Raw genomic sequence first — 13,125 nt, forward strand, 5'->3', positions numbered from 1 at the left:
TCAAGATTTCCCTCTTTGTGTGTGTCTTTCACACAGTGAAAGAGGAGAGAAAACTTTAAAGGAAAGCATGGGTGACAAACAATAAAAACTTTAAAGACGATTCAGAGGCACATATACTTATCCTTTTTAAACTGAATAGACAGTGTCTATGTAAGTTATTTTTTGCCAACCAAACCTTATCTCCGTGGAATGTGGTGTAAGGAGGGTCAGCCATGAGAGCTTGGGATTTGCTGACCCTTCTCGCTGATGTAATGGTGACTAAAAAGGCTGTCTTCAGAGTAAGGTGATATAAAGAGCATTCAGAAAGAGGTTCAAAGGGGGGCTCCATGTGATTTGTAAGAATAACATTAAGATCCCACCTTGGAGGGCATTCTGTTGACTGGTTGGTAATTACGCAGTAACATCTTTAGAAATCTGGATCCCAGGGGGTGAGAAAAAAACTGAGCATGACTGTACTGGAGGGTAGTGTGGCGAGACTGCATCCAGGTGGACTTTGATAGAAGAGTGTCCAAGGTGTTTCAAATATAAAATATAGTTTAGGATTTTTGGTACAAAAGCCTTCAGTGGGTTGAGATTGTGCTTGGCTGCCCAAATTGCAAATCTTTTCATTTAAAGGAGTAAGTCTTCCTTGTGAAGAGCCTTCTACTTTGCAGCAGAATCTCTTGTACTTGTAGTGCACAGCTTCTGTTGGTTGCACTCAGGTGACCAACATCCACTCTATCAAATATTGTAACTTTGGGCATGGATGAAGTACCTCACCTTGTTTCTGTGACATGAATGGACAGTCTTGCAGTGGTACAGAAGCCTAGACAGACATTTTAAGGAGCTATGTTAGCTAGAACTGTCCTGAAGATATCCATAACAGTATGACTCCAGCTTGTTTGATTTTGCACATCGCTCCTGGAATCAAGAAAATCGGCACAATTGCAAATATGAGACCTTCATCCCACCCTATGAAGAAGGTGTCTTGCAATGATTAAGGGCTTGTGCCTAGAACAAAAGGTTGGGCATTTCATATGGTCTTCAGTGGCAAACAAGTCTATAACAGAATTTCCCATTCTACTGGTTTAAGGATGGAGCTGTTCAGAGACCATTTGTGGCTGGAGATGGATTGCTTGTTTAGAAAGTATTTTAGGTTGCTGCTGGCTCTTGGAAGATGAAAAGTGACAGGATATCCCATGTTCATAAACACTATCTATAACTTCATTGACTCTTGATATGGGGTGATAAGAAGGCACCTCCTTGATTGTTCATACAGTACACTGCAGTATGTTGTGGGCAAGAATTTGTGTTCAGTACAAGAGTTCTTTTGAGACCAACTCCCTTGTTTATGGGCACAGCCCAGATGTGTGCTCCAACCTGTACTTGATGCATCTGTGACCAACATCTTTCAAGGGGAGATATGGAGAAGAGGGCTCTGAACATTCTTGTGGTCTACCCACCAGTTTAGAGCTGATAGGATACACACTGGGACCACCATTTGCATGCTCACTATATTCTGTGGCAATGCACCTCCTTCGTCTCACCAGATTTAGCGCTTCCCCCTCTGGCGATGGCAGGCCTGGGGTAATCAGCCCCACTCATGGCAGGGTTTGCCTTGCCCCTTCTGTGCTCCCTTGGTCGTACTTTAAGGGCAGGCCTGAAGGTTGGCCTAGAGGATTGATCTTCCAGCAAACAAAAAGGAAAATAGTCTCATAAACAAAGAAAACCCAGTGGGGTACCTTTCTCTGCCTCCTCCCGGGCGCAGGGTGTAGCTCGGGGTGTCAGTCCTTCCCCCAGCAGGCCTCAAGTTTGGCAGCTTCCCTTGTGGGAAGGAGTCCACCCTGAAGAAGCTTATTTCCCAACTACCATTAGCCTGGCAGCAGTGTCTCTCTCTCTTCCCCCTTTTCTCTCACCAGAGGAGGGGTTTTTAAAGGCCTCGGGCAGCCCTTAATTGGAAACAGGTGTCCCTAACTGACCTGAGGTAACCCGCTTCTCAGCAACTAGGGAAGAGGGCCTTTAACATTCTGGGACTTCTAGCATCCTCTTGCAGCCTTCCAGCCTGACTGTCACAATGCCTTGACCTTAACCAGCCTTGTAACGGACACAGGGTGAAGTCTGGCTAGGGGCATCATGTGTGCAAGCAAACATGTGGCCTAGAAGCTTGAGACAATTTCTTACTGTAGTTGCTGGATTAGATTTGATACCAGTGATTACTGTATGAAGAGAAAAATCCTTCTTCATAAAGATATGCTTTTGCTAATTTGGAACTGATTAGGGCTGCTATATAAATCCATGGCATGCCCACACCTTGAACAGTGCATACAGTTCTGGTCACCCCATCTCAAAAAGATAAATTAGAACTGGAAAAAATTCCGAGAAGGGCAACAAAAATGGTTAGAGGCATGGAACAGCTTTCATATGAGGAGTTTAAAAAGACTGGGACTGTTCATTTTAAAAAAAAAAAAAGATGATCGGGGGGGAGGGGAGAATAGGTCTATAAAATCATGAAGGATGGAGAATGTGAATAAGGAAGTGTTATTTATCCCTTCACAACACCAGAACCAGCAGTCACCCAATGGCAGTAGGTTTGAAAACCAAAAGTAAGGAAGTACTTCTTCACACAATGCACAGCCAACCTGTGGAACTTATTGCCAGAGGATGTTGTGAAGGTCAAAAGTATAATTCAATTCAAAAAAGAATTAGGTAAGTTTATGGAGGATAGGTCCATCAATGGCTATTAGCCATGATGGTCAGGGACACAGCCCAATGTTCTGGATGTCCCTAAATCTCTGCCAGAAGCTGGGACTAGACAATGGGGGATAGATCACTTGATAAATTGCCCTGTTCTGTTCGTTCCCTATGAAGCATCTGGCAACAGCCACCGTCGAAGACAGAATACTGGGTTAGATGGATCATTGGCCATTTTTATGTTCGCATGTTTTCCTATAAATTCTGTTATCTGTGATCAGTCAGAGATGATTTCCTATATTTCACCATGAATCTCAGCTGTTTGCATAGGTGAGAAACATACGTCAAGGTTGTGGCAACTTCCTGATGAGATCTGCCTTTGATCAATCGTCTAAATTGGAATAAAAGTGAATGACATCACCTCAGATATGTCACCACCACAGACAGACATTTTGTAAAGACTCTTGGTTCTGTGGAGAGACTGAATGGTATCACTTTGTATTGGTAGTGACTGGACCCCATTGTGAATTGCAGGTACTTTCTGCAGGTAGAATGGATGTTGATATGGAAGTATGCATCTTGTAGACAGCCATGAAACAATCTTGATCCTGAAGGTCAAGGATGATGGAGGCTAGAGTTACCGTCCTGAATCTGAGATGGCATATATATTTGTTCAGTCTTCTCATATCTAGAATAGGACAAAATCCCCTTTTTCCTTTGGAATAAGAAAATATCAGGATTAGAAGCCTCTTCCCCTATATTCCAGAGGAGATTTCTTCTATGGTTCCTAGGCAAAGTAGGCAAGCCACTTATCTGAGCTGATTTTCATGAGAAAGGACCTGAAGAGGAGCAGAGAATGGGGTCAGCAGGAGGTGAGGACCAAAATTGGATGAGATAGCCATGGATGATACTTCCAGGACTCACCTGTCTGTCCTCATAGACCATGCTTGATGGAAGAAAGCAAGGTGGCGTACAAAAGTTAGAGTTTAGAGATGGTTCCTGAGTAGTTCAAGTGTGGCTATGAACTCTTGTGAAAACCTGCTCCCTGGAAGCCAGTGCAGTGTGACAACAGTTGAGGAAAATGCCTCCTCTGAGAAAACTCCTGTTTCTTCCTGGGCAGATATTCAGATCATCTGTATTGGTGTTAGAAGTCTTCTGCCTAGTTTGCCCCAGCACCTTACCGGCTTACAGTTTGTGGTATATGCTCACAGAGTGGAATGTGGTCCTGGAATCTTTGAGGGACTGTCATCTGTACAAGTGCTAAATAAGTCTGTGCCCTTGAAGGGCAAATCTTCAGTTGTGCTTTGCACTTCTTTTGGAACACCAGAGGCTTGCAGACACAAAGCTCTGCAAATAGTCATAGAAGTGGCCACAGATCAAGCTAGATTGTACTATGCATCCATGGCTGCCTGTTACCAACATTTTAGCTGTTAGCTGACCTTCCACAATAATGCTTTTCAAATTCTGCTCTGGAGTCTTATATTCACCTTCACAGCTAAACTTCCACATTACCCCAAATTGTATCTTGCAAATAAGGCCTCGTAACTGACAATTCATAGCTGCAGTGATGCTGATGAATTGTCCTTTATTCCAAATAAATAATTTTTTAGATCTGTATCTTTTGGGGTGCTTGTAATCTGCTTAGTCTATTCATGGGTCACAGAGACCAACAAGGAAGGTGGGTGAGGAGCCAGCACAGAATGGAAGTGAATAACGTAACCAGATGTTTTAACTTCCCACATCCACCTGTTGGATGTTATCTTTTCCCAGAACACTCAGATTGGTCAGACCATTTCTAAATAATGGGAGAAGAGTGAAACTTCGAATCTGAATGATAGCATGGTTTGCAGCTCTCAACCTGCATATTAAAATGAATACTTGCCAGATGAAGTTTGCTATGTAGTCTTGTTTACAGAGGTCAAGGTGTCCTGTTCTGGAATCTTGGCTTAGATGGGCTTTGCTGAAACAGTATCTATGCAGAACAAAACTCTGAAATGACTGAGGCCTGTTATATTTTCTTTTGCTAGCCAAGAGAACAGAGAATTGCTCTGGAACGTTAAGTGAACTAAGTGACTCAGCTGTCCTCTCACTGATAGTTTTGGTGGCCCAAATGAGAGTGTTTGGACCTCTTTTGGATGGAACCAGGATGCATGATGCATGACTACTGCAGTAGCCATGAATCAGGACACCGTATCTGCTGCATCTAAAACAACCTGTTGAGATGGCTTGGCTGTAAGATGACCCTCAGAGATGATGAACTGAAATTGTTTCATGCTCTTATGTTAGTTGCTCAATAAAGTAAGCAAGCTTATTATAATTGATGTCATTGTATTTTGCCATAAGAGCCTGATAGGGTAGTTTGCTACTCTGAATTGCAAACTGGTGGATAATTAGATCTTACAAAGAGATCCAAATGATTTTGATTTTTCCTCGCCTGATGTTGTTTTAGAAAGTTGTTGGTTACGTTCATTTGCTACATCATCACTAACCAATTAGGTACTGGTTGGGAAAAAAGGGTACTCAGATCCTTGTGACAGTATATAATATTTCATGTGAGCTCTTTTACATGTTGGAGCTAAAGTTAGAGTTTACCAGACTGTCTGAGCTGGCTCCGACAGGAAATCATTAATTGGCAGGCCTACTCGCCATGTGGCTGAGGTGTGGAAGCTCCATGAAATTGTGTGGCACTTCTTGGATTTCTTCCAAGGGGATCTGTAGTGATTCAGTTACCTGTTTCATCAAGTTCTGAAACTGCTTAGAACTGCCAGCATAGAATGGTGGTGAAGGCATTACAGCCTCATCAGGCAAGGAAGATATATTCACTGGTACTAAAGTTTTCTCTTCAGTATGTTGTTCCTCCTCAAATGGCTGTTGAGACTGATGCAGAGGATCTTATGGTAGAGTTGGCTGCCTCCACAGATTCACTTTCTCAGAATCCCTGGTTATTCTGAGATAATACTCCTTATCTCATGAGTTCCACAACAGCCTGATGTGCCCCATATGGATATGGCTGAGAACCCCAACGTGACTGTTACCAGGTAATTTGAGGGTGGTATTAGGTATCTGTCCTGTCTCGATCTTGTAGATCCCTATCTAAGTGGAACTTTGGGGAGGAAGCCCTGGAAGAGTAATCTGGTGAGTTCTCCACCCACAGGTAAGAATCTGATGAACAACAAACATCAGATTCAAATGAGAGAACCAAAGATGGTAGAGTGACTGGAGACAGAATTCTAGACCTGGAGAGTAATGCAGAGTAAGATGGTACTGGAGATAATCTTGTATCCAGCACCAAAACATCTATATCCTCTTCTAGTAGAGAGGACTCTGGTTCTTCTGAAATTACTAAGTCTTTAGATAACATAAATCTACTCAGTACAGGCAACTTGGAAGCCACTCCCCTACGAGCCACTGTCGGTACCAGAGGAGCCATAGACTTACATGGTACCAAATGGTCCTCCACAGCCTCATCAGCACTGCACACTTATTTAGAGAGATCACAGCCAGTACCACCTTGCAAATACACTCAGTACCATAGGCTTAGTAAAGGCAGTGACTCTACTCTTTGTTAAAAGTTTACTCAGTACTCAGCTAATAGTGCCAGGCTTCAATGTCAGTACCATCTCAGCCTGTGCACCGACGGATTTTTAACACTAGGTGCTAAAGTAGTGATTTTCCTGATCAGTAACGAAGCACCAGTACTGAAATCTCCTAGAGCCTCAGCAATGTCTTTATCAGGGCATGAAGTTTCCATAGCAGTGACTCCCTCGGGCAATTTCAGCCTCTTATTCTCCACTTCTTTTTGAGGTGATCGAGGTCGGCTCCTATGTTTAGAAGGTGTTATAACACCACTTCAATAAGATCTCCTTGAACCGTCCTACCAGTTGCATGGGTCCTGAGAGTCACAGAAACTCAGCACAGTACTCTGAATTTCTGCATTCCCTTATACAAATGGGCTCAGGCTCTGGACCTGAACAGACCCACACAGATGAATCTATGAGAAACATTTCTAATTTGGTTTCTCTGATCTTTTTAGTTATCCTGCTAAATGATCTACAGATATTAAACTTAGAAGAATATGAACTTCTACTAAACAATAGAGAAAACTTCTGTGACTGTCATTCAAGGGAATCGCATCCCTGCAGACATCACATGACAAAGCAAGGAGATTTAGGCATTCCCATCAAGAAAACAGTAAACCTAGAAAATTAAACTCCCCATTCTGACTAGAGAATTGAGAAGGCATGGGGGAAATAAACCCTATGTTCCAAAAAATTTTCTCTAAAGCTATTTACACTAACTATACAAACAAAACTAATCACTACCCTAAGCACTAAACTAACACTACCTATTCATCTAAGTATTTACCATGTAAATAAACGAGCTACCTAAAGTGGACACTGCAGGACACTAAAGCCCTGTTTCAAGCCTAGGTGGTGAGGCACCGCCCCATATACCCTCAGTAAGGGGTACAAGGATAATTGGGCTGCATGTGTGGACCAATCAGACACTGCTGGCAAAAATCTAAAAAGGCACATGTGCCCTGAAGTGGAGCACCCATACTGTAAGGGATAGGCGGTCTAGCCTAGCAGTCACAGCTGGGCTGAGGTCTGCACATTAGGGATGGTAGTCACCGAGCAGGAGTTGGAGGAATTGCAAGAGCCGGGTCCCATAAGCTAGAGTCAGGCTGGAGCTGGAAACTGGAGATCAAAGGCCGTACCAGGCTGGAATCAGGGTCAGAGTCAGGCTGGAGTCGGAGACCAGAGATCAGAGGCAGTTCCAAGCTGGAATCAGGATCAGAGTCAGGCTGGAGTCGGAGACAGGAGATCAGAGGCAGTACCAGGCTAGAATCAGGAAGCAGGAATGAGGGTCACAGTCAGGCTGAGATCGGAGACCGGAGATCAAGCAAAGTCTGGCACTGCAGCAGGCTGAAATCTGTGCCATTGCCCAGGCAACTTTCTGGGGCAACTCCTGGGATTAAATAGGGTGCTTGGCCAATCAGAGGGCTGCAAGGTATGTCATTCTAGGCCTCTTGGGCTGTACTTCCTGTAGTGTCTATTCTCCAGTGCTCCCCAGCTGTGCCTCTGCATTGCCTCCTTGTGGCACTGTGGGAACATCAGCTGTCCCAAGCTCTGCAGACCCAGATTCTAGACCCCAGATCCTTACACACAGCAACAATCACTCCAAGAAGTCATAAGGGACTGGTATAGGTGTTCTTGTTCTGCTCTTTATGCCCTCACGTGGGTGAGTGGGAGCACAAGGACATGCATGATACAGGCACAGCATAGTAGCTGCTGCTATTCAAAAGATTCCAACCTTGGGTGCATGCACACAGACCCATTCTTGAAGAACAGCACTTGGTTTTGTTTGGCCTTCTGAAAAAAAAATAAGTTCACTAACTGCATCTTCTAACAGAATTTTTTTTTATGACTTTGATAATTACCTACAAAGAACATCACAATATAAAAGTATGGCAGTGGTCAGTTAGTTTATATAAAAATATTCATTACCCTACAGTTTGCATATTGAACAACACTGACACAGTTTACCATGTGTATTTCACAAACCTAACTCCAGCTCATGACAGCTACATACTCTTAAAAACACACATTACTTACTATACATATTAGACTATGCAATATATATAACGAGTAAAGCTCGTGTCGACAGATTTCAACAACGAGTATTGTAGATCAGAGTTAAGGTTTGTATAACAAAGATGGCAATTTTGTAGGCATCAGTACAGCCACTAAATTAATATATAAACTGTAATTGTAATGAATAATTTATGCACACTGTCTTAGCTGTTTGTTTCCATACTTCTTAACAGTTCAGTTTTGAATGCCGCATGTTTTAAATGTATAGAGCCCCTTAAATATAATTTAACTAACTCTCTGTGGTTTCCTTGATCTCTGTCCCTTCCCTCCCTCTTCTCCTCACCTTCCACTTTCTGATAAAATGGCTTGATGATTTTTACTCATCCCATTTTGCCATACCCCTGGCCACCATAATCAAAAATAAAGAAATAATACTTTAAATTGAAAAAACCTATAAGAAATTAGCATGTAACCGTCACAACCCTGAGCACTTTGCTTGTATGTTTTACCTCTTGCCTCTATCCTTTAATTTTTGTCTTTTTAGATTCTAAGCTCTTCAGAAACTGCAGGTTCTTATTAACATTACAGTAAATTCTACTTATTAGCTAACTCTCGGTTCCCAGCAAAAAGAAGCTATCATCTGAAGGCTGCAAATAAGCAGAAGGCAGGTTTGCAGGACTGCAGCCAGGGAAGAGAACGCTGTGACGTGCCTAGTACCTCTCCCTTCAGCCCCACAAGCCTGTCTGTAGTTGGTGCTCAGCACTTCTCAGCTCTTCCTTCCCCAGCTGGAGCCCTAGCTGCAGGCAGGTTTGCAGTGTTCAGGCAAGAAAGGCATGTCAAAAAGTTGTCATACGCTACAACCTGTTGCCATTATCCAAACATTATTAAAGTAAATAGGAGAGGACTGGTTCCTGGCAAAATGCTATTAACCAGAAGTCGTTAATATCAGGATTGCTATTAAGCGGAACCCACTGTATTTCTTACTTATATTAGTAAAAAAATAATACTTATTTGCACCAACATGTTGGGCAGAGCTGAAAACTGAACTTCTCTTGAGCTCAAGTTCTATGTCTTAATTACAAGTACTGCACCTAGCACAATAAGAACCACAACCACAATTGGGGCGCTGGGATACTACTCCAATAAACACACAACATCAAATGAGACTTTCCTACATTAAAAGAAAAAGAGCCTCTGCTAGGAGTTTTCTACTCATAGAAGCCAATGACTGTAGCCAATAGAAGTGATTCAGAAATTTAAAGCAAGTCAATAAATGTTTAACTGGCTGAAATAGAAGACATTTTACTTCTAGAAACATGAAAGTTTAAGCACATGGAAAGGGAGAGTTGGTACCCCTATTTCCTTGTTACCGGCACCACACTCATTAGAAACACCAAACGATAGCGAGAGCTAAATCAGCAGCAACTTCTGTCTCCACAGACTAAGGCTACGTCTACACTACAGGATAAATTTGAATGAGCTTAAACCGATTTTATAAAACAGATATTATAAAGTCAATTGTGCTCGTCCACACTAGGCACATTAATTCGGTGGTGTGCGTCCATGGTCCCAGGCTAGCGTCGATTTCTGGAGCAGTGCACTGTGGGTAGCTACTGTAAAATAATGAGGCCAATAATGTCGATTTGCATCCACACTAACACTAATCCGATATAGTAATATCGATTTTAGCGTTACTCCTCTCGTTTTGTATGAGTACAGAAATCGATTTAAAGAGCCCTTTAAATCAATATAAAGAGCAGTGTAGTATGGACGGATGCAGCGTTAAATCAATTTAACGCTGTTAAAAATCGGTTTAACAGCGTAGTGTAGACCAGGCCTAAGGAAACTCTGAAAGGCAGTGTAAACTAATGGAGGGAAGAGGGGGGCCCAGCGAGGTAGCTCAGAACTCTAGGGAACTTTGTGCAGTTTTTCAAGAGAAAAAATGAAACCTGCATAAAGCTAAGATAGTTAAGGGCTTCAGCACATACAGTTTTAAGCACTTCAGCTATTTAGGTGCATAAAATTGTAAATTGATCTATACAGCAGCTTCAAGGACAGTAATCCAAGTCAGCAACAATGAACATTGCAAAGAACTTTATTATTTCAAAGCCAAACTCCTAAAACTCTGTTAAACACAAGTGTGTTAATCTACATGTGTGAACTCATGGGTTTGGGAATTATTCTGTTTGAGAAGGAGGCCGATTAAAAAAAAAAAGACTCAGAAAAGGGGTAATCTGACTACTTATTTCAAACTCTCTCTTACCTTAGGACTTTTGAATCTCACTGAAACATTCTCCTCCTGCCTATAAGAGTCACAAAATATTTCACAATAGCTTGTTCCAATTAAAATTGGAGGGGGAGGGTGTAAATGAAAATAAGGCATACAAATGATTACTGTATGTAGCCTTAGACACGAAAATTGCAAAGGACACCTTCACAACAATATTTGCTTTTTAAATCTGGTCTACTGACTGCAGAATCCTACAAATAAATATGTTGTTACCTTTTCTCCTGTTGACAATCATCTATTTAATATTTTGCTTTTCCCTAACCTTCCCAAGATCTTGTTACAGAGGTTCAACCATTTTTTGGTTTGTGTTTGACATTAAGAAAACCTTTCTGTATATAAACTGGGATTTTTTCAAATGAAATGAATCACTGGCAACTACAGATTTGAAAATGTGTATATCTGATTAACATCAGCACTAGCACTCATGCTTTTGACTGCATTAGCAAACAGCCCCTGTAACAAATCTGCTCACAAAAAAAGTGTAGCTTTTAAACTGTTAGTTGGTTTATGACCAAGTTGTTATACCTGAAGTCTAAGCAAACTACTGTGTAATAAAAATTAAATTTTCATGTGTCAACATCTGCAAGCTAAAAAGAGAGAGAAAACTAAATTCAACGGAAATATACTAGACAGTATTCTGGAAACACAGAGGGGAAAAACAGGGAAAGCTGACGTTCATTTGACATATGCATTTAACATTTCTGTGAAAAGAGGAAGAGAAATTTCTTCCATTCAAGTCCTAACATGATACTTTGAATCTAAAGAGCATACCAGGACCAAAAATGACAGACTATTCAGGAAAAGTCAGGCAGGAGCCGGACTGTACATTTTTTTCATGTTAGTTTTCCAACTATAAACCTCCAATTTTGCTTACTGACTCCTATCATTTATAGTCATTAAACAATTAAAGGAAATAAATATAGTAAGAAAAAAAGATTATAAAGTAATTGATTTATAAGGACCCATTTTTGACAGAACATTAACATTTTATCTCAGTGACATACATGAAAGCCTAGTAATTACTCTAATTTTTGATCATGCTGAAAACGTGCACAAGATTATGGAGTTTTGAACAGAAAAACGATGGCTAGTGTACATACATTCTGGTGGAAGTCTGTTCTTTCTAAAAGCAAGTCTTTCAGTTTTCTTTCTGCTTTCTGCCAAACTAAACAGGACTCCGTAAACATACTGACGAACTGGCCTATAAAGCAGAGCAGCAGGAGGCAGGTCTTTGTTGGCTTCATCTTCAATAGAAACAGCAATTTTGATTTCACCCTTTGCATGGAAGAAAGCAGAATAATATTGCACATATGTATATATAAATTTTCCATTCAACATAAAAAGTATGCTAACACAATCCTGCTTTAAAACCATTTCAGTCATATATTTAATCAACACAAAAGATATATTTGAAGAACAGATGCCAAGAGTTAAGCTAGAATTTAGGGACTACTTTCAAAATTGCAGGTGACTTAGCAGCACAAGTCTCACTGAACATATGCTCCTAAATACCTTAGAGACTTTGAAAATCTCCCTGTAGTTCCCCCCAGTCTGAAATAAGTTTTTGCTTCTCAGTCACTGACACACACAATTATGCAGGTGATGCAAAGCATTTTAAATAGCCAAGAAATATATTAATATAGCAAAAATATTCAAAATTGAGCATTTTACCAGTAAAAAAACAATTAGGGATACAATTAATGTCTTTTTTTTAATGGATCCTAAATACTAGCCAATTGTATTCAAAGACTTAATAAGAAACGTCAGATAAGCCAATAGTTTGAAAAATCAGTAAAAACTTCTTTATAAAAGTTAAAAGTATATTTGTAATTAAAATACGCTTTAAGTAATGCTATTTAGCTATCCATTTAATGTCTTGTGTGGCTTTCACGAAGTTTTGAATACTAAGCACTAAGTAAACAATTTAATTTAAAATGCTGTATAAACTGAAAAGCTACATAAGGTGCATATACAATAATTTTAAAATAAAAATAAAGTGCGTAGCTTACTTTTGTGTTCACTATGTAAAAGGATTAATACAATTACATAAATGTAGAACTTCTTGTAGATAAAACCTGTTGGGAAAGGGCAGCACTGAGTACAGGGCTGAGGGCCAGGCTTTCTGATTTATAATCCCAACTCTACTCCCTGGTTGTACTGGCTTGGGGCAGGTTGCTTAACCCTCTGTCTCAATCTGCTCATTGTAATGTGGGAGATAAATACTATCTGCCTCACAAGGATGTCATAATATTAGTATCTGTTCTCCCCCTATTTCAATGTGGCTCTTGACAGGGCAGAACTCTGCAAGCATAGTGTCTTTATGCAAGTAGTCAAACCTGACTGCTTTCTACAAGCCCTAACCTGGAAGAATTTTTATAGCAAATTTCTAATGCGGTACAAATGGGCCCAGATGTATCACTTATTAACCTAGACATGGACTATTTTCTTTACGCTAATTGTTTCGGACTATCACTAACTTCTCTTCCTGCCATAGATACATTTGGGGGCTCTTGGAGAACACAAAAGTAGATCAATGTCTCCCCAACCTTTTGAGGTCAGGCTCTTTACAGG

At 40.8% G+C, this 13,125-nt stretch overlaps 1 protein-coding gene across 3 annotated transcripts in view; it reads right to left on the minus strand.

Moving 5' to 3' along the window:
- FAM120A (family with sequence similarity 120 member A) overlaps window positions 1-13,125 on the minus strand; it is a 128,932-nt gene that overhangs the window by 40,115 nt on the left and 75,692 nt on the right. For all 3 annotated transcript variants that reach the window (XM_032799578.2, XM_032799587.2, XM_075073219.1), the window contains one exon: window positions 11,655-11,829. In XM_032799578.2, the coding sequence (XP_032655469.1) occupies window positions 11,655-11,829 (175 nt within the window). The remainder of the gene's footprint in view (window positions 1-11,654; window positions 11,830-13,125) is intronic.

Source organism: Chelonoidis abingdonii, chromosome 17 (assembly GCF_003597395.2).
Source record: "Chelonoidis abingdonii isolate Lonesome George chromosome 17, CheloAbing_2.0, whole genome shotgun sequence".
NCBI classification, from domain to species: domain Eukaryota; kingdom Metazoa; phylum Chordata; order Testudines; family Testudinidae; genus Chelonoidis; species Chelonoidis abingdonii.